A 23,387-nucleotide genomic window follows, 5' to 3' on the forward strand; every position below is an offset into this window, starting at 1 on the left:
AAGCTATTTTGCTGTTCATTATAAAAAATTTCATCAAACCGGATGTGGACTCCCGTTATCATCCATAAAAACACCAGATTCACTTTCACCTGTAAAATATCTTACGTGAAGTTATAAGACTTATATATAATACTCGATATTACAAGGGCAGATAGAGACACTTTATTAAACATTTGCAGGAGATATAATTACTTCCACTGACTATCTTTCCTTTTCACAGCCATTGGTCGCATTCCGTTTCTTTTAGAATAAAATATTTCTGCTCCCATAGTGATCCCATTCTTTAATGTTGTTCTCGTGTTCCTCTTTTCATGTTCCTCTTTCCTAAATATAAACATGTTTAGAAAAAATTGTTAAACTGAAACTCAACTGATCACTAAACAGAACACATACCTTTTGACGTAGACTCTAATTCTGATATTCTCTGGAAAGAATCAGATAGGCGCTGTTTTCTTGCGAGGTCAGTCAAATACAAATCATCTCCTTTCTTCATTCAGCTTAATATATATATTCTGCTGCGATATAAAAGTCCGTTGGCGACCACAAGCTCTGAACACAGTAGCCCTGCATTTACTTTCTTATTGTCATGGCAGTTACGAACAAAATCCGATTTTGGAATGTAGTTGTTTTTCTCTTACAGCCTTGTGCAAGCTTTTTAGGAAGAGTTTTTTTCAATTTTTTTCTAGACAGAATAGAGGCCTATTGGTCTTTAAACATTCAGTGACCTTGCCCCCTCACGTTTGATCAATCTGCATTTGAATGGTCGATATCTCTTCCTCGTTTCGATTCTTCCAAAGGGCATTTGGTACCATAAATATTTGTTTTGACTATATAATGACTGAAGTCAAATTTTGAATTTCAGAATTTTTCTGTAAAACGCACTTCAAAGCGCTTTCCTCTCCTTCGGATGACGCTATGCAAGCATTTGCATTTTTGAAGCAAATCTATGTTTCAAGAACAGATTTATCAAACTGAACTGGATAACAATAATTAGGATTGTATTTTCTCTTATATATTAGAATATAAGTACACTATTTTGTTAGCATTTATTGAAACTTTCCTAAATACTTTTAAAACTCTGAAACCCTTCATCTGCACATATTTGCGTTTTATACTGACCCATTTAAACCCATACTAACTTTTTAAAATAATAAAGAAATAACCTTAATAAGAACCTTAATAAGAACCTTAATAAAGAAAGCTTAATACTCTTATGTATATACTAATTCATGTAATCATGAAAGTTACACATGGATGTTAGTATATCTATTTACTGCCATTAAGCAAAATTGAATCATAGTGTTCCCCAAGTATTGATCCAAAATACGAATTTGAAACTTCTGTACTTTTTAAGATTTTATTACTCACTCTAGTGTACTTCTTAGAAAAGTGGTGCATAAAAAACAATCGCTGAACTGAATACCGTAGAAATAGCCTATAGAACTTCTGAATAGAACATATATCAGATGTTAAGAAGGATATTAAATTCAAAAATGGCTTACTTACTTTATAAAAATAGTTGGTTATAAAGTAAACATTTTATTTAGAATGTGGTTATCATGTTTAAGTCATATTTTTTTATGGTATGTACCATTGTATTAATGAAACAGAAATTAAGTCTTGATTCAAAGGAAAAAGAATTTTAAAATAATAGTGAAGATAATGAAAAGTGATTTTCGAAATAACGTGAAGTGACATAATCTCTCGTTCTGATAAAATCTACAGAAAATTTACTTCGTGCTGTTTAGGATATTTTAATTTGATTTAATGTTACAGAGGATTATAAATTTTTGTAGCAATCATACAAAACATAGTTTAAGTTTCTGAAAATGGATGACAACATTTAATCAGCATTTATCAGCATTTCATTTAAAGAATATCTTAAGTTTAAATTTTTGTTTGTCTTTACGAATCTAGGTGTTAAAGTGTTACAACACAAATAAACTTAATTTTGCGACCATTGCCTACATTTAGGTGAAAAAGTTTGCAGGTATTTCAAAGAGACTTTTCTAGCATTTAGATCTATTACAAATTCTATAATGAGTAAGCAGAATGTAGTTTTCTCTAAGCTATATCCTGCCCAAACCAATAATAAGCTATATCAATATATAATCCTTCCCAAACCAATAAAATATACTCTTTATTTCTTTGTTTTGCTACATTCAGTAGTAATATAACCTTCTTAATTTTCTTCAGACTGATAGTTTTTAATAAGAATTAGTGATGAGACTAAGATTCATTCCGTAAAAGAAAAAGTTTCTGATCCCCCGAAGAAGGTGAAATGATTATTACGCAAAGAGAGATTTTAGTTTCTATTAGTTGCTTCTGAAGTCGTCTGGAAACGCTATAGCTTAGATTCCCCTTCATTAATACGTATTTGTTACTGAATATAACAATAGATATCTATACTGCCTTACTTCCACAGGGATGTTAATTACTTAATGTGCCTGCTAATACGCGATATGGATATTTTTGTGTTTTGAAATTATCAAAAAATACATTTCGTTCAGCTTAGCTAACTTTTCGTTTTCCCTTCAGTTATACAGTTTCCTTATTTTACAAATTTTTTACAAAATTTTGTCAGTGTCATGATTATTTAAAGCAATATTTTTCAAGAATTTTCTAGAAAACAAATTATTGATAATAATGTATTTTACTATGTCTTTATTTGGGGCATCTTGTCTCGGAAAGACATTGAATTGTGGTTTTTTTCAAAGAGTTTCTGCGATGTATGCACTCTGAACTTTTTCACCTTATATGTATAATTACTAAACAAAGTAAGGTGAAGTTTGTATTTGCCAATTTAGTTCTTCTTCTAACTATTAAAATATGTGCACAATTTGTAATCTGATGTATACTGAAGAAAGCGAAGTAGGTAGAAAAACCTAACGTGTGAAGCATTTCAATTCCATGATTAAATAGTGCATTAAAATGTTTTACTTTACTTTAAATTATAATACGCTTTATGTTTGTTAACGTAAAAGAAGACCATGAGGGAGGATAAAGGTTTGTCCATTAAATGTTATTGCTGGTTTAAAACATAAGATAGCACAGTATTTTTTAAGTTACTTTAACACTTTTTTCTGTAAATATTATCATCTGTGATTATATGGAAGCATTATAATTTTTTAGTGACATAGCACTCCAAATATTATGAAGTTAATAAAAGTTTAACTTGTGAATTTCTCTTTATGTGCATGCCTAATACCTAATGCAACTTTCAGACTCCCAGTACTGTTTTTACTCGATAAGCAAAGTTTATTAAGTCTATAAAAGTCAATGGGTGCTGAAATGATTAAAGATTGATCAATTCACATGGGTACAAAAAATTTTCAAAGTGCATCGATTCTCAAGGATCACGCCCCTTTTTCAATAAATTCAAAAACTATTTTCAATAATTACTGCTTTTATCTAAATAAATTGCCAATCAGCTTGTAAAAGAAATAAATGTCTGACCACTTTCATACAATTTCAGATAAGCAATTCTAATAAATAAGTTAACATAATGCAGTAGCAGCACAAATAAATAAGTTTTGCACTAGAGTAAGCAAACAAGCAAGTAGTTACTTTTGCATTCATAATGCTCCTAATGCCTCTCTATCGAGCATAAGAATTCTCTATGTATTCATACCAATTCCATTCATGTGTAGTATCTCTGCAGTTCAATGATTAAAACGTTCATTAGCAGAATAAATCCACAGAACTTAAAAACTCAAATTCATTTAAACACTTTCAGATACAATCTTCTTTCACTAAGGCAGGATTTGCAGTGCAAAAATATTTTTCAAGAGAAAAATAAAGGAAGTGCTGTAGCGCATTTATATTCCAGTTACTTAACAATGCTCTTAAAGGCAAATAAGCGAAGATTCGCTTCGCTTTAAAACAGAAATACGATACATTTCTGTGAATTCGGCTTAACTCAGTGGAGTTGTCACCTTTTATCTGACTCTGAAATTTAATGAGAACTAGTAAACTTAACTAATGGCTTTACATTTGCAATGCTATTTGTCCATAGTTTTTTTCAGTTAACTGAGAAAGACCAGAGTATAATATGCAGTGGTTAAGAATATTAAGGCCAAAATTCCAACAACAGGAAGATTTGAGACATCAGAACAACTGAGAACTTTTCAGTTCTCTTCTTTTTCAAAAGAGTTTGCGTTACTGTAATTAATCGTACACGGTTAAGTAATAGCACTATTATTAATTGTCAGAGCACGAGCATAGCGCATTTTTTTTCAAAGCAAAATTACCCTGAACGGGTAATTATTATTATAAAATTCTTAAAAAAATTTTAAACTTAATTATATTGTTAAATGTTTCTTAGATTATGATCATATGTTTGATAAAATCTAGAGCTCATAAAACTTACTTTCAGGCTCACGACATGCATAAATATATATTGTTATATATTAAGTTTTATTATGGAGTAAGAGAAAAGTTATGTGCATGACAAAATTTAATGTAAAATGTTTACTTTAGCAGGGTGTGCGTTTTGATCCTGATTTGCCGCAGACCATTCGCCTGGAGTTCGCAAAGAGCAACACTAAAGTGAGCAAACCCAAGCAACCTTCACCTCCGGCAGCTCCCACTCACCCCGGTCTTCTGCATCCAATCACTGGACGTAAGTTGTGTCTAAATTTTAATTAGAAGAAATTATCCATTTGAATTGGTTCCCAAAAACTTAACGGAGGAAAATAAGTAACATTTTGCTATTTTTGTGTAAAGGATTCGATTGAATTGGATTATTTAATTATGACAAAGCACATGAGGATTATCTGCCTAAAGGGAGGGATGCCTTCGTGGAGGACATTCTAAGGGAAACTGGCTCGTATACACGTTACACATGGGGAAAACCACGAAAATGCCCATGCAGCCAGCCCGTTAGCGGGATTCGAGCCTCGGACCGAACTACCAGTGTTCAGCGTCTTTACCGCTCGGCCGCTGGTGGGCTATTTTTGTGTAAACTTAACATATTTAGCGGTGTGGAGGAGAATAAGTAACATTTTGCTATTTTTGAGTAAAGGATTGGATTGAATTGGAATATTTAATTATGACAAAGCACATAAGGACTATCTGCCTAAAGGGAGGGATGCCTTCGTGGAGGACTTTCTAAAAGAAACTGGCTCGTATACACGTTACACATGGAGAAAACCACGAAAACGCCCATGCAGCCAGCCCGCATTAGAAGTTATATCATCTGTTGCATTGTTTTATCTATTTCTTATTTATTTGGTATATATTTTGTCAGTTTCGGTTTCCCTGAATATTCTCTTCTAACTGACTACTTTACAGAAAACAGAGGTCTTCCCTTCCACATTTTTCACATAAGCTACTTCTGTTACATTCCATTTGAATGTTCATTGAGGTCATGTGATTTTATTTGATACTATATATACATATATACATATAAACGCCTCAGTAATATTAAATACTCACCAAGTTCTAAAAGTTATGTCATTTTAAGGATGGCGTTTAACTTCACGAAAAAGAATTTACCAAAACACTGAAATTAATTTAATACATGACTTATAAAATGGTGAAACGTGAGAGATTAGACAATTAAAATTAATATTGTCTAGATTTTATGTTATATTTGGAACATCGTTTTAGAAGCGCTGCAGATCCCAATATTTCAACCTTTATAGTGCCCCCCCAATCATTTTTATAACTACTCGTTCGCAAACAATAGTCACAGGAAAAGGTTGCACTTAGGAAGGTATTTTGTTACTCTAAACTTTTGTCGTTACTAAGTTATTAAAGTAAAATAGAAAAATGTTGTAAAAGTCACTTGAGAATGTTATTTAAGAAATAAATGTAAAACTGGACTTCATAAACCTCATTTTAAAAGTTCATGCTTTTTCCTTCTCTTTATATTTTTACAGTTGCGTTGGATTAATGGTTAATTAAACATATCTCCTTGACAAGGTAAGCAAGTTGATATTCGGCAGAATTACAGAATCTGATTAATTATTCCATAATAGTTATAACTCTATTCCAGCATATTATTTTAGATTCTAAAAATACTACGTTGGGATTCAAAGTCACAGCTTGTATAAATAGGTTTACAGCAGTTCGTTAAACAATGAAAATATGACAATTGTCCAATTTAAAGATACTAGTCTAAAATCATTTTTAATTGATTTAGTGAGTTTAATAATTTTCTAAATTTTATTTCATACAAGCGCATAACCTACAAATGTATCTTGTTTTTAATTCTGAAGCATAAATATGTGTTTCTAAGGGAAAATCTTAATTGCTTAACAAATGGGAGTTTCTTCTGCTGTAGTCTAGGAGCTTAAATGCTTTTGTTTTGTACAGATTTCTTAATTCATCAACTAAAAATACGAAATCCACTTTTAAAAATGTAGTTATAACAATTTCATTTACACTGTAGAGACATTAGTTTAATTTTTGAAAGCCAGAGAGATGAAAAATTAGCAACCGCCTTCGCCGAGAATCAAACCACGGAACTCTGGAATACCGGCCCAGCGTGCAGAACCACTACACCACGAAGGACGGTAGGAACGTGGGAGAAACACCTTATAACACTACATATTAGAAAAATACATTTACAACAAATTTTAAAAAAAGTTATAAAAGCTCATCTTGCGAATAAGATTTTGCGCTTCATTCTTTTTTCAAAGCCGGTTTTCATGCTTTACATAATATTCCAAAAAATATTTATTTCTCCCATCTTATGCTTATTTTAACATAAATAATTTCGTTTAATCACCTTCACAGTAAATGCCTTTAACAATAAAAAACGATAAAAGAATTTGTTTTCATCTTTGTCCTAATCTTCACGCACTTTAGCTTATTATCAACTGTGTTTTATGATTTCTTTCATTATCTAAAGTAGGTTATAGAATGTTTCTGAAAATGAAATAATTAATGAAGAGCTGCTGAAAGGCCAACAGTTCTATACAAACATTCAAATTAAATCAAATATTCGTATAAAATTACAGAATTTTGCAAAAACTTAATTCACAGATAAATATCTAATTCGCTTCTGCCTATGAAGTTGCAGTATAGACTGACAAATTAAACTTTTAAAATCGTTTTACTATATTAACTCTCACGCTCTATATAAGCCCTTTGCATTTGGAAAAAAAATTATAGATATTTTCTTCCTTTCCCTTATATACAATGCTCACTGTGAATTTTGTTTTCTCATTCAGAACTTGGAGCTGTTTTCAACACTATTTCAGACACTGCAATAATAAATGCTAAAATTCAATAAATACTGGTGTTTCAGAATCAGACATCTGTAAGCTAAAGCTGTCCATAAATATAATTAACGTATGATGCATGTCTTCATTGTTTTAAGAATTCTTTTGAAACAGGTAACTAGGATGCAGACTATCCGCATCTGTAAATTTTAATTGCTTTTAGAACTGCATTTAAGTACGTTCCAGTGAATTATTTTACGTACAAAAATCCTTTGATTTATTACAGCACTGGTTTCAGATGTTAGACTGATTTCTGCCCCGGTATTCCATGATATAAATTTAACTTTCTTTCTCTTTTCTGCCAGCAGTACAGCCGGTCCTCTTAGAAAAGGTGCCTGTCGATCTGTTTAAATCCTGTCGACGGCTGTAATTATTTCTTATCGTCTTACATCATGTTCCCCAAAGTCTGCTTTTACAAGGCAAAACAAACGAAAGACTTAAAAATTGGAAGATGAACTATAAAGAAGATATATATAGATGAACAATATACATAAATCCACAATATATATATATAGATGAACTATATATATTGTGGAGAGGAAATGCGCTCACTATGAAGCATTTTACCCATGTGCAAACCGATAAATCATTCAAATGAAGAACTCTTTAGTTTTTCAAATTTCTGTCACAGACTTTCTGTATCAAAATATGTGTATGCGGCTGCTGTTTAAAAGTTACATAAACTACTTCTAAATATGAAGCATTTTACCCATGTGCAAACCGATAAATCATTCAAATGAAGAACTCTATTTTTTCAAATTTCTGTCACAGACTTTCTGTATCAAAATATGTGTATGCGGCTGCTGCTTAAAAGTTACATAATCTAGTTCTAAATATGTTGATATGGGCATCACCAATACAAATGTACAGCTACCGAATTCTGCTACAGATGTTATAAATATTTACATGCAGACATCCTCAATACAAATATAAAGATACTCAGATTCTGTTACAGACACGATACATTTGTAAATTAATGCATATATTTACACAAGAATCACTAATAAATGTAAACTAATCAAGCTAATATCTTGAAGTATAAACTATAATATCACTGTGAGTATTGTGACACTGATATAACATGGACATTTGTAAGAAAAATAAAGAATATGTAAAACATTAAATTGGCAGCGTAAATTAATTTCCCTTCTCTATTCTAAAAATAGTAACCTCTATTTCCCCTGCGTCATTTCTAGATTAATCCATGTCATATAACTTACATAATTCTGGTGATGTAAATGGAACTAAAACTCAAGCAGCCAATAGTAATTTTACGTCAATATTAACTATCCAATCAAAATGCATTGAAAAACAAAACTAACTCAGTCTGAATTAAGATTTCACCTTGAACATAACGCACTTGCTTTCTACGCTTTGGCTTAGCTGGATTGCGGTCTGTCTGCTCCTTCTTTTTTACTGTAAATTTGTCAAAATGTAATAGGAATATTCACATTTAATGTGCCAACTTGTTTGTGGCCGCAACATGATGCTAAAATAAAAAATGAAGATTTTATCTGCCTTCGCCTCCAATTTCCTATCCATTATGGATCAACACTTCTATGGCAAACACATTTCTGTTGGTCATTGCTTCTGAGTTTTAATCTATTTTATATGCATCTGTACCAATGTGGGAATAAAAAGGCATAAAGTGCTATTACAAATGAGCAACTGATACATCGCAGACATATGTATGCATGCTAATTCTGATACTCTTAATTGTAATACATGTATGAAAACACCAATACAATACATTGCCAACTGATTAACTAATCTGATGAAGTAGGAAAATTAAATTAACGTAAATTTATCTATTGCAGTTTTTATTGCGTAAGATAAAACATTCGCTTTTCCGAATGCAAGACAATACTTAAAAGCTAAAACACTTTAATAACGGGCCTACCTTTGTGACCTATAGTGAGTGATTTATCATCTATGCAGAAAGCCCACCAGCAGCAGAGCTGGTACGGTTGCTAAACATTGATAGTTGGATTAAAATTCAAATCTCGGCAAAGGACCCAACTACATGGACATTTACGTGTTTCTCATCATGTAAAATGTGAATATGAAACAAAATCCTTAGAAAATTTTCCACAAAGGCATCATTCTTAGAAATCTAGGTTTAATGTGTTTTGCTGTAGTTTAATAAATCAAGTTTAATCCAGTATTCACTAAAAATGTTAACGAGTATAGCAAATGACATTGTATTAAAATGTTAATAGCTAATTTATTTTACAATTTATTGATGATTACCGACTTGTAATTGTCAAACTAAAAATAATGGGAGTCTGTAATCTACACTAGTAGAAAAACAACTTACAAAAATATGAATAACATATGAAGATCCCAGCCCAAAGATGTAAGATTATTCATTCCAGTCAAAATTTATTCAGAAAGCTGCACGCTCTCGTAACTTAATCAATGCTAGCAAATCAAAAGTTCCCAGAGTCATTCACGTCAAATTCTATGATTTCTTTCGAGGGACCCGATGTTCCTATATATTCTTGATGAGATTTTAGAACACACAATTAGAATATTTCTTCAATTACCTGGGAACAATAACCTGCCTTATTTTTATTTTTAAACTAAATAAAATGTGGACTCCCGGAAAGATGCGAATGAGGAGTAAGCCTATTGAAGTCTGTAGTTGTAAGACCTAAACAAAAAATTATCTTTTTCCATGTATAGCAAAAAAAGGATAATAAGTTTACAAGAAAAGCTAAAAAAGACTTTATGTGCTTGGTCAATTAATTAAAGTTCAACTCGACTTTTAAAATCGAAGCATTTTGTATATAAGATGATTGAGTCTACATGCGAGAAAACTGAAGATTGTAAAGACCTTTTGTGAAACTCAGAGGAAACATTATTAATGATTCTGCAAAGAGAAAGAAATTCTAGGAGGAATTATACTGAACCCAAGATTACACAAAATCGTATTATCAGTCCTTCACAAAAAATACAGTAAATTTAAGAATCATAAATTTATTTTAGAAGTATAATAAACGTACATTTAAGAATTATAAATTTATTTTAGAATTGTAATAAACGTACATTTAAGAAACGTCTCGAAAAAGAAAAAATGGTAGTTTAATGAAAGTTATTATTATTTTAGTTAACCTCTATTTTAAACAGGATGCTGTCTGAACCTTGAAAGATTCATTTTTATAAAAACATACGAGCCTATTTTTGGATTATTCCTATTTCTCGAGTTTTTTAATGCATTAATTATCACGGGTAATCTGGAGTTCAGCAGATAAGCAAATTTGTTAGTATACACGGATTTCATAACGAGAATATTGGCACTATCGAACCGAGATTCTCCCTTCCTACAAACGATATTACTGTAAGGAATGCTACACAAAAACAGCAGGTAATAATTCAGTTAAATTTTCCGCGAATCAAATTATAGTTTGGATGTTGTAAGGTTGAGCAGCGATTTAGTTTTGCATTGTTTTTCAAAATTTGTCTTGATTAAATAATTGTAAGTATGCATAGGCGATTTTTCTTATTTTACACAACCATTTCGAAGAATTCCGCAGGAGGTTTCAAGAGTTTTGCGAGGAATAAAGAAAAAAATAACTCCACAACTAAGAAACATTCTAATAACATTTCAGCTCACCAAACTGTCGGTCAATTTCTTACTTCCTTAACAGCATATTGTCTCTAAGGTATGGATTGATCTGTGTGGGGAAACAAGCGTAGGAAGGACAGAGCAAAAAAGTGCTTAAATTATTATTTGAAACCTAAAATTAAATCTTACAATAACAGTTATATTCTAAAATAAATAAAGGTTTCCCAGAAACCATTTATTAGGTAAAAAAGAGCATTTTTCAAAAAGATATATTTACGTTAAATTTATGAAAATAATACATTTTCATAAAAAGAAATTCTGAATCATATTCACGTAGAAACAATTTATAACATTTGATTATAGATTTAGCTTCTTACATTTTTAAGTAATTTTTATTCCGTATTCACTGCATTTAAATATGCTAAACCCTTCATATTTAATGACTAATATCTTTACTGAGATTGCATTATTAGACACATTTTTTTTAGCTTCAAATTATATTTATTTGCACTCTAACCCTAATTTTAAAAATAAGCGCTGAAGACATATGATATTTTATAAATGCATTTATTCAAAAATCACGTTTTATAATTGTAAATATCAGTTAAATAAATCACAAAATTTCTCCATTGCTTTCTTCAGGTCTAGAAACACTTCCAATTGAATTAAGAAATATTGAATGTGACTGCTGTGAATAAAGATTTTTCTAAATTCAGAGCAAGGTACTAAGTAAAACATATATTTGTTAAATCCCTACAGAAAAGGAATCTGTTTTAATTGCTTTTGATTCTCGCCTATATTTAATTTGGAAATAAAGAGAGGAGAAAGACTTGCTTTTAACAAAAAATGCCCGTCCTCTAATGAATGCTTTCCATGCTTCTAATACGCTATTATTGAAAACATTATTAATCAAAGATGAAAGCTCAATTGGATTACAACATCTATGTCACATACTCTTAAATATCTGTTTTTATTTCTTATTGTTTAATGAAAATGTTTTTGCTAACATGCGGAAACTAATAAACAATTCAAAACTAACCCGCTAAGCCATCTTGCTTTTCGAAGAATCATTGTTAAACAAGTAAACGGATAGCCTTCCAAACTTCTTCAGAAGTAACACCACATATGGTATAGTTTTTCCGGAACAGAAATAGTAATTCCGGCATTCGCAGTTTTCTAACCTCTTAAAAATTTTAGTACATTGCTTTTCCATACTTTCATTTTCTTACAGTTATGACACTACTACACTTATTACAGAAATATTTGTTTAAAGGAATAGCTTAATGAAAACCATCTGAATTGATAAGTATGCTTCATCCAAATTTATTGCATGATTTAGACTTTCAGTTACCGTCAGAATGTTTTAAATCATAAATTAGGCTTCAACTTTATAGACCTAAAATAAAGCATTAAATTACCAGCTACGGATAGACGAGATGATGTTATATTTATTGCAATAGAAAGTGTCTGATGCAATCAACGCATGAGATAACGCAATCACTAGCGAAAATGGTGCAATTTGTTAAAATACCGGAAAACGGCTACTTGTCTTAAACTTTTGCACGTGACTGTATATTCTGCAATAATAATTATTAATTGTAACCGCAATTATTTTATAATAGTTCTTACAGAGTAATAATAGCTACATAGTATTTGTTAATAACAATTACATTCATAATTAAGACACAATAACACGCCGAAAAAATACTGATTCAGAAGTCAAACAACAAAAATCAGCGTTATATTTTCAAATTGTTTTCTGTGAAAATTTGAAAATATAACGCTGATTTTTGTTGTTTGACTTCTGAATCAATTACAATTATATTGCATCTGTAATGATGATATAACTGCAATCGCAATGTAATTGTAATTGAAATAAAAAAATTGCATTGTAATTGTCATTAAAATAAGGACAATTAACTTTATAATTGTTACTTGCAAATAACTTCAGTTATAATGTAGAGACATTAGATTATTTTGAAGCAGGAGTACATGAAAACCTGAGCAATGTCCTCGCCGGGACTCGAACCTGGACCTTTCGAATACGCTTCGAGTATGCTGCCTTTACACCACAAAGAATTATTGGCAGGAGAAAGGATGGTACTGAAATCATCATTCCGTGGCCTCGCTCAAATTTCAAGTACCAACTAAAACAGCTTGCTTCAAAATCTTGGCAAGATTTGTGGAACAATGCTCCACAGGGAAGACGCACATATAACTTGACGCCCAATGTAAGCTTAGCATCTCTGAACTCGAATCCTTCCCTAAATTACTTTATAATTTATTACAGAAATCCCCCACATATTTCTACGCAAGAAATTTGGCAAATTCTGATATCTGTATATGTGGGGAACAGGGAACTCCTGATCACTACGTTTTCTCATGCCCCTTAACTGAGGATATTCATATAAAATCCCCAAGAACTTACCTCCTGGCATTCCAAATTTTTTTAATTAAAGATAAACATCAATATCCAAAGTTTCAGAATATTATGCAACGACTCTCTTCCTACGGCCTAGATCTCTGTTAAGTGTAAGTCCACATACAGTTTAAACTTAGTGAACTTTTACATGCTGTGATTATGGAGAAAATGGATCCGCTCGTGAACTTTATAAACTGCAATAAACCAATATATCTGAAATAACCCATGGACACCTACTTCTTTAGCATTATTATAACAATTCATTTAACATTGTTTTGCCAGTACTAATTATAATTATCTCATTATGTTTATTTGTTTATTAATCATGTTTATCTCCTTTTTTTTTTTTTTTTTTTTTTTTTTTTTTTTTTTTTTTTTCACCAAATCAGATGTTCAATTTATCTTGTGAATCTCAAATTGTATTCCTACTACTTTGTAATCTACTTATGCCCTACATTATTTTTAATAAATACTGGATGCGGGGCGTATTGTGGAATTGCACGATGTACCATAATAGGCAAACTTTAGACCTTTTGAAAAGCTTCAGTCTATGCAAATTCTTATAAAACTTGCAATTATCCCCCCCCTTTTTTTTCTCTCAAAGAGTTAGTATGGGAAGGCATTACCTGTTGACCTATGGTAGGTGTCCCCCATACTTTTACCTTTACCTTTACCTTATAATAATTACGTTGTAATTTCAATTACATTGCAATTGTAATTACACCATGTAATTATAATTACAAGATAAAATTCATTGCACGTAATTGTAACTGAGTTACATTTTTTCTCAACTCTCCATGCGTATTCTACACTATAAATGTCAATATTTTGCAAATTTATTTCTTAATACATTTAAATGTAATCAAATATAAATGCAGTTAAACGCTATTTAGGACCAAACGTGTTACTTAAATACTCAGATAAACTTTAAAAAAATTGCACTCTTTTATTTGCTTTATTATAAATTTAATACATTTTACTTGTTCTTTTTCTTTAATTTGTGTTAGCTTTACATTCTTTTAATATTAAATTAATTAAATTTAGTTTAATTTAGTTACATTAATTGTATTTATTCGGTCAAAATTTGCCACCAATATCCTATGTTAATACACGAAGCTGGAGCTCGAATGAGTTGTTTTAAGTTGATGGTTTTCTGCCAAAGCTCTGTGCTAATGGTTTTGTGAAATCACCCTTAAAACTTAGATGCGAATGTAGGCATAAATTAATAAGAAATCCGCTTCCTTACTTCGACTTTTAAAGCGATCTATATTACTGTCAAATCAGCAGTTTAGTAACCGTGGCATACTATATAGGCATATTACAAGTATCTACAAGTATCATTACATCTATTATTTTCTTTTTAACCAACAATGTATCATAAATTTTTAAAGGTGATGGTGTATGTGCTTTAACTGCTCCTAACAATGTTGATCAAATACACCATCATAATGCAAATATTTTGCATTAGCTGTTAATCTACATGCATGTATGAGCATTAAAATAATTCATATTATTGTAGCAACAATAATATGAATAACAATAGTGCATAAAAATTTGAAGGTCTAAATACATCAATAATCAAATAATTAATAATTAAATAATTAACAATAAATTGTATGTTTCCCAGTTATGACGGTTTGTCATATATAATAATGAAAACAATTTAGCATCGATGAAATTGGTATTTAAAATGAGTATTTAAAAAACGGTTTCTTCTGCTAATTCTGGTAATTTTCAGAAACTATGTCGATTTATATGCTTCTTTAAAAAATTGTAATATTTGGGACGCTTTTTAATTCAACAGTACGATTCACTAAATGTCAATATTTCAAGTTCATACGCTAAACGAAGTCCTAGGGAATTCAACATCCAAGGAACTGAAAACCTTCTAAGAGTTTTCTGAATTTTTGCAACAGTTGCATCAGCGTTATCACACGTAAATTTATTTTTTAGAGCATTTGCTCTCCAAATTTTACCACGATGAGTGATTCCTTTAAGACGATGTTGCTCTTCAGATGCAATTGTTATCTTTTGAAATCAGAATGGCTATTCTTTATCCACGAATTTCTTTGTAACCTTTTAAATTGTCTTCATATTTTATTTCATCTAAAACACATTTTTGTAGTCATATTTTTCTCAGAATTAAATTCAGTCTTCTTGCTGTTGCATTTGAGACGAGAAAACAAAATAGATATGTCAGAAAACAAAAGATTTCATAGTTAGATTTGTTTTCATGATTTTAATTTTAACGTAAATGAGTCTAGAAGAGGCAGCTGTGTGATTTCTTTTCTTTAATGAAATGAATTAGTCAGCAAGTGCAAAATGAGAATATTTCGAAACGATGAATGAAGTAATCAACATCATTTGCTAAGAAAAGCAAAGATATAAAAATTAAAATATTTAGTAAAACACTGCAATCCGAAATTAGAATCATCATCTAAGACGATAGTTTCGCCAGAGAAAATGTTTCGATAAGAAATTCTGCATCGTTAAATATTGAAAAATGCATTTCTTCGTAAGGAGAAGTGAAAGGTCACTTGCTAGATCTCGAAACAGCAACTGTTTCGGTATTTTAACTTCTTGAATTAAATACTATTCGTGCATAACTGCTTGCATAAAACTGAGCTACTTATATTAATGTGGAAAAAATCTTTGAAAAACTAATTTATCAAAAACAATTTTTTTCTATAATTTCAGAAAAAGAAGAATTATAAATAAAATTAATAACAGTGAGATCATCAATGATATACCATGGAATTTTCTTCTTTTTAAATTAAGATTTCTTTTTTTTTAATGAGAAATCTGAAGACTTTTCAATATGGTCAATGCACAGTAAACCACATTACGGAAAATAAACTGTAATTATTATCGGAAGAGGTGTTACTTGGAATGAAAAATAACTTAATAACTGACTGCATGATAAATCTGCGTCATTTTCAATCAGTGTAAGAGAAAAGTGAATGAAAGATGAGTGGTTATGATAATCATTAGTCTAAAAATGTCGTCTCTTATGAAAAATTGAAATTATTTAATAGCTTCGTGTGTAGCAATAGAAAGAAGGTCTTGATATTAGCTTCAAAAGTTGATTTCCTGAATAAGAGCCAATTTTTAGGAATATAGTCTGAGTACTCAAGAACCAAATTATATAAAGGGGTCATTTTTGTTCAGGAGAATTTTTTCAATATTGAACATATTTCGAGATGTACATCGAAACAAAGAATGTTCTGTTTTTTAACCTCACTTCGATTTGTTAAATACTTCTAATCCATTATAACCTATTTTATTTTTTTATTTAAACATGTAACCATTTATTGGTTTCTGTCTTTACTTCTGTCTCAGAAACAATTTAATACCCACAATAGATGCCTTCCTCTAAGTCTTTCTAATTTAAGAATTAAGTAAAGCAAACTTATTCAGTGATCATAAGGACCTTTTCAGAAAATACATCTAACTCTATATTTAATAGCCTTCCTACTTTATTCGAAAACGTTCAGACGTCTTCGGCAATAATTGAATTAGCAAATTCAATGCATAATTGCTCAAAACTTGCGCTAGTAAAAAGTAAAGTGATTTTGATCTTTAATGCCTCTTGTTATATCAGTATCAGGCGTACAGGTATAGTTTTTTTTTTCGTTAATTCAATTATTTAACTAATACAGTTCATCTGTAAAAACCTTTCGAGTTCATGGTTTGAGCAAATCCGGGCTTTATAACATTTATAAGTGCATTATAATGCATTCCACTTTGATTTTGAATGATCAGTTTTAAAAGCAACATTGTAACTGCTTTTAAACTTAAGCAAAGAAATGTTACAACTCAATTTACCATTAAGAAATATTTTGTTCGTCCAAAACATATTCCACACTTTTACCTTGAATTAAAAATATAAGGAAATGTCTTTTGTTAAATCAAGCATTTTTAATTTCCGTATCTCAAACAATTCTGTTGTATTATTCACTGTTTCTCTCGGTTTTATGGTCGCTAAAGTGCTCTAAGCTTTAATGATCTCAATTAGGAAATTAACTCATAATTTAAATACGGGATAGCAGTCGTAAATTGTCTGTATCATCAAAACTACGTAGTTGTAATGATAATAGTAAAATATGGATCTACAAACTTCAAACTTTTAATGCGATTTTCCTCCTATTTCCTATTCGCAACTAAAGTTAAAAATCAATTTTTATGTCTGATTTATGTAAAATAAATAGGTTTTGGGTATTTAATCGACTGTTTCTAAGCATGACATTCCTCTTTGGCTAAACCCCACATTATGAAAATGTACCAGAAACTGAGTTTTAATGTTCTATTTAGAGATAAATTATCGTGAGCAGATAAATTTTCCTTGATTAAAGAGAGCGAGTGTAATTAGCTCATCACTTCATTTTAAAGAATACTTTTCTTTCTTTATTGATGCTTACAGTTCTTACCATTTTTTAAATGTAGTTACTAAAAAAGAACGTAAACATACTCATAAAATTTAATTATACTATGTCTGAAGGGAGGATAAAAATCTGGCATAATAAATAGTGATTCCCTAAAACTGACCCATAAATTGAGAATCTTTTTTATATGGAATACACTTTTGATTATTCTTACTGATAAATTTATTTACCTTTTGTTTGAATTATTTTCTTTTATGAATTTTCTTGCTCAAACGACGACTAAAAATAGTAGTTTAAATTTGGTATCTTACACGCTGGCATGTAATTACTATTAACATATTTGACTGCCTATGGTATCTTTCGCTAGTACTATCAAACATAATTACATTATTAGTTAATAGCTACTTAAAATAGTCCTTATTAACTCTGAAATGCATTGTGAGCACCTAACGTGATTTTTAAATCATGAAAGAACATGCAAATAAAATTTTAACCAGGAAGAAATTCTCCGTTTTGCGATGCAGTCAGAAGAGAGTTGTTTGCATAGACAAGAAGAGACGCTCTCGAGACATTATTTGAAAATGTAAACTCGTTTTCCTTCTAACATTAAAAACATAGTAACTTGCTAGATTTTGAATTTTGTATAAGATTGCCCGAAGTAATAAAATGATGGTTCCATTGATAACGGCCCCAAAACAGTCTTACAAGATATTTTCAGGCTATAGTTCCCCATAAAGAAAAATGTTCGTAAAGAGATTTTTCTCAAAACGTTCAAAGTATATGAATGAATGCATCAAATGATAGTAACTAATGATAGTACTATCAAATGATAGTAATTAAAAATTGATATAAAAACAAAACATGTTTGCATTATTAATAAACGATTGAACGATGTATCTTTACAAGTGTAATGGGACAGGAGTAGGAAGCATCATCGTGCTACGATGGTCCAGAAATACCCAAATTACAAGCACCAAAATGCCTAGAATTACCCTATAGTTCCTAAGCATTTGTTTTCTTGAAGAACTGTAAATATTTCCATTACAGAACGAGCAGAACTTAAGTAATCTCCAAAGCCTATCAGCGCTACTGAATTCCGAACTAAATGAAAGAAGCTGAAATAGGTGACTTGTTATGAAGCGGAATTTGATTGAATTGTACGAAGTCAAATGTGAGAGTAAAATTAGATCTGGGGCCACCAGCGGCCGAGCGGTAAAGTCGCTGAACACTGGTAGTTCGGTCCAAGGTTTGAATCCCGCAAACGGGCTGGCTGCATGGGTGTTTTCGTGGTTTTTCCCATGTGTAACGTGTGTAAGAGCCAGTTCCCCTTATAAAGTCCTCCACGAAGGCATTTTCCCCTTAGGCAGATAACCCTCGAGGCTTTGCCGTAATTAAATAACCTTACATTACAAATGTGATCTTTAAACTTACACTAACAAATTTCAAGATTTCAATATTTAGATTTTCCATGGTAATGCCAGAAGTTTTTTTGCTTCTGTCTATTTGATATTTTGTCCTATATATGACCATTCCTCAGCATCGTTCAGGAGCGGCTCTGGAGTAGGACAACGCCGTCCACATGAGGTCTGAATTTCCAGAATACTCACAGTCGCTAGATGTATTTTCAATCGATCACGTCTTCACGAGTCGCCACCTTTACTGACTCACTCTACCTTCAGGCCTGCAACTGTTGCGTGATGAGAAGGATGTTGTTTAATGCTCACAATCCAAGGTAACTATTGACCATCGGATCGACTTATGCCTCTTCATCTGGAGGCGTATATAACTGCTAGAGGCGGACATTCATGAATTCAAGATAGCTCTAGAACTAAAAGTTAGTGCTTTGCAATGACTTATTTCAAAGTTTTACGACATCTAAAGTATCTCTCTAAAACCTTGGGCTTTCAAAGTATATCATCAGATTCCTTACGCTTATGAAACAAAGATGTACACGTCAATATATGGCTTTTAATAACCCCATTTAATGAAATTATTCTGCCTTATTAGAAAGAAGTTTTGTGTCCGGTGTCAAAGTTTTAAGCTTCATGTTATAAGGTATTTCCCCCGCCTTCTTAGCATGCCTTCCTGGTGTAACGTTCAGCACACTCTGTGTGTATTCCAAAGGTTCGAGTCCCCGTGAGAGCATTGCTCATTTTTCAAGTGTCCTGCTTCGAAATAACCTAATGTCTCTATAAGGTATCAAGTAAATTCTTTTAAGGACTCATTAAGTTTCGCCTCATCAAAGCTGAAAATTGTATTTTTGAGTAATACATTCATTATTTTTAAATAAATATATTAAAAACAGAATGGCAATAATACAGTGAATTTAATAGCGAATTCAGTAGTTTCTAGGTAGTCTCATTTTTCGCTTTTGAGATTATACCTTATGCCTTTCTAATCCGAGTATTTCTTCAATAAAAGACAAATTTTGAAACCTTTTAAGCAATGAGTCATTCGATAGATTCCTTTTTAGTAAAAGGCTGGTTTTAATAGCCCAAACATCAGTTAATATAATATAGTTACTCAAAAGGCATTTGCTAGGTATTTTGATGTAGTAAGTTTAATGTTTTGCTTGTGTAGATTGAAATACTCGGCATAAATGGATATCCTGACTTGTTTCATCAATTATTACTCCTATTTTGTCAGATATTAAGTATCTGTGCATTCATGCGTTTATTTTCTTTCTGTAAACGTCCAGAGCATTTTAAAACTCTAACTTTTCCTAAAATATTGGTTATTATGCAAAGGATAAACTGATAATGGAATACTTGATCCATAACGCGACACAGCACGGACATAAGATAAGCTCCGATTTAAAATCGATTTTATCCTTTAGCGCCAGTGCAAATTTTGAAACGTCTTTAACTTTTAAGTTTTTCCATCTTCTTCTATCCTCAGTGGACTACGTACTTGCATCTTAGATGGGACTCGCTGCGCACTGTAGTTGGTGATATCAAATAAGCTTAGCACAAAAGAGGAAATATCCACTGAAGCTATTTTTCCACACTATTATTCATGACAGCAAACTTTTGTAATCATTTTCATGCTAAGTTGAGATTTGATTCTATAAGTCTTCTTATTGTGAACCTAAAATTCGTAAAGTGCTCTATTTATAAATAGATAGATAACTGCCGAATTAATTAATTCAAGAAAAGTGAGGATCTTGATGGTAACGTACAATATTAAAGTTAACAAAATCGGAATATCCTACACATTATGCTATTTTTTTGTTATGCTACACGTTATACTATTCTCCTATAAGCAATTATAATTCAGAAATGTTAATTCATCGAAATTATTTTGATTACCTGATTTGAGTCAGAAAACCTGAAATTATTTAACTTCTTCATAGATAATTGGGTATTACTGTGACACTGAAGGAAAGAGAATACAAATTTTTACTTGCCTATTGTTAGTACAAATTTAAAGATAATAAAGGATTATGTATTGCGATTGGTTATTGGTGCTGTCTGAATATTGAAATTTCCAATCTTATTCAGATAATGCAGTGCTTTTAAAATAATATGGAAATTTTCCTTCTCAATTAGCCTCATCAGTTATATGTTAATCCTTGAAAAGCTTAGGGTAAATTTAATGCATCGTTTTGAGTTGACTCTGACTTAAAATCTCTATATAATTTACAACTAAGAATTAAAAATAGTAGGTTTGATTAAAGAACAGAAAACTGCTCATTGTGGTGAGGCAAATTAAAACACTGTACTTAAACCAATAATCAACTAAGAAATTGAATTTAACTGTTCAGTATTATTACTTAATTTAATTATTCGAGACATATACTCAGATCTAACGTATTATTTAGGACATTAATACTAATTATTATCAAAATACAGCTACTGGCATTTAAGCAAGTTAAAATTTACTAATATATTTATACAGACTGGACTTAAATGTTTATTATAAGTATTGTAAATATTTCATTATTATTATTTTATTATTATTATTTGCAAAAGGAATAAATTATGAATTATTCTGTCTTTAACAACCGCAATATAAGCATCTATAATATCTATTAGCAACAGCGATTTTAATTCTTCATCCTAGAAGTCTCACAAAGATAATCCCTTGACAGCGGCCACAGTGTCGATGTTACTTCATAAGAAATATATGCCGAAGCCGAGTAATATTCAGTGGAAAATAGACAAGTAATAGTTTCTTATACTGTTGCAGAAATGGGTATTCATAATGGAGAAGTGAAAAAGGTCCTTCATAAAATGTTGGGGATGTCGAAAGCTTGCACCAAATGAATTTTAACAAAGGCTTGCACAAAGAATGTTAACTTCGACATTAGGAAACATCAGTTCGAATGTTTTTCATAACACCTTTACATGATAAACACCGGCCAAAATACTTGTTCACGGCTACAGACAGAAGATTCTCCCTCCATCCAGCATACCTTCTTGGTGTAATGGTACCACACTCGGTGCGTATTCGAGTCCCGGTGATGGCGCTGCTCATTCTTCATGTCTGCTGCTTAAAAATAACTTAATGCCTCTGCAAAACAATGTTCGGCATTGTAACTCAAAAATGAAACAAGAGAACATAGTGTAGGATCTTCTCAAGCGTTCGCAACCCAGAAATCTTCAGAGAAAAGTTTTGGGTACCATTTTGGAGGATAAAGATGAAACATTAACTTGCTGATTACAAACCATACAATACCAAGATAACAGGTATTTGCTAACCTGTTGACTCGACTCCAACAAACTATAAAGCCAATTCAGCTAAAGCCACAAAAAGTTTCAAATTTTCCATATTGCTAATCAGCAATGCGGATTTTAGTTTCGCTCTCACTGACTTCCTTTCGTTCTAAAACCTGATGGGTAATGTTACAGTGTAAAAGGTGATTTGTAAGATGCCGTTTAGGAATAATTTGAAGAACAATAATGAATAAACATTTTTTTCTAATAAAATCTGACGCCTAACAAATTGTTGCGTTAAGTGCATTGAAATCAAGAGGAATTAAGTAGAAAACAGAGTAAATTTTAGACATTTATCTTCTAAAAATAATTAGACTAACTCTCTGAATGATTTACGTATGACATCAAATAAAAATATTATAAAATGCATGATTATAAAACTGGAAAATTCAACGTCATCTACGTTATTCATATCTTAGATACATCGTGCTAAAATGTTAGGCCGAAACTACTTTTATAAAACCGAATGACCACTGAATTTTGTGTGCATATACTCAGTTGACACTTCATTAACTTGATTCAGTATATCCAAAGTCTTACTTGAGCTTAAAAGTTACTATTTGCAAATTATAGGTATGAGAACAAATTTATTTAATTAAAATGCAGTATTTCCATAAATACTAAAATAAGTTTCCGAAACAAAGTACAACCTTAAATAGCGTAATTATTTGACTGAATGTTATGATACGTCCTACAGAATCAAATAATTTTTGTTAATAACTGCAAAGCTGATAGATTATTTAGTGTGAATTCCGAAATTTTTATTATAATTCTGTTTCGCCTTTTGTCTGACTTCAGAACTGATCTTAGTTTGTATTGTTACCATGCTTTGTTTTTAAATTAATTTCAGTGGTAATCTATACTTACCTCTAAAGGTTTCTAAAATGGCTTCTCCTGTCGAAAAACGAAACAGGTTACCTAAACTCATAAAGCTGTAAATGGAAGAACATACAAAAAATAAAATTCTCAGAAAAACTGTGATTTATTTTATTAATACCTTTTCACATGCAGTGCAATTTACTAAAAACGAAAATATTTCCCAGGTAAATTCTGAGATACAGGTTCAATCAT

At 31.0% G+C, this 23,387-nt stretch overlaps 1 protein-coding gene across 3 annotated transcripts in view; it reads left to right on the forward strand.

Annotated features, from left to right (window-relative positions):
* LOC118196685 (protein couch potato-like) overlaps nucleotides 1-23,387 on the forward strand; it is a 460,571-nt gene that overhangs the window by 367,061 nt on the left and 70,123 nt on the right. For all 3 annotated transcript variants that reach the window (XM_085808518.1, XM_085808519.1, XM_085808520.1), the window contains exon 5: nucleotides 4,480-4,621. In XM_085808518.1, coding sequence (XP_085664644.1) covers nucleotides 4,480-4,621 — 142 coding nt within the window. The remainder of the gene's footprint in view (nucleotides 1-4,479; nucleotides 4,622-23,387) is intronic.

The sequence above is a fragment of the Stegodyphus dumicola genome, chromosome X1 (assembly GCF_044657685.1).
Source record: "Stegodyphus dumicola isolate Sdum_Otavi_A_Nest chromosome X1, ASM4465768v1".
In the NCBI taxonomy this organism is placed as follows: Eukaryota; Metazoa; Arthropoda; class Arachnida; order Araneae; family Eresidae; genus Stegodyphus; species Stegodyphus dumicola.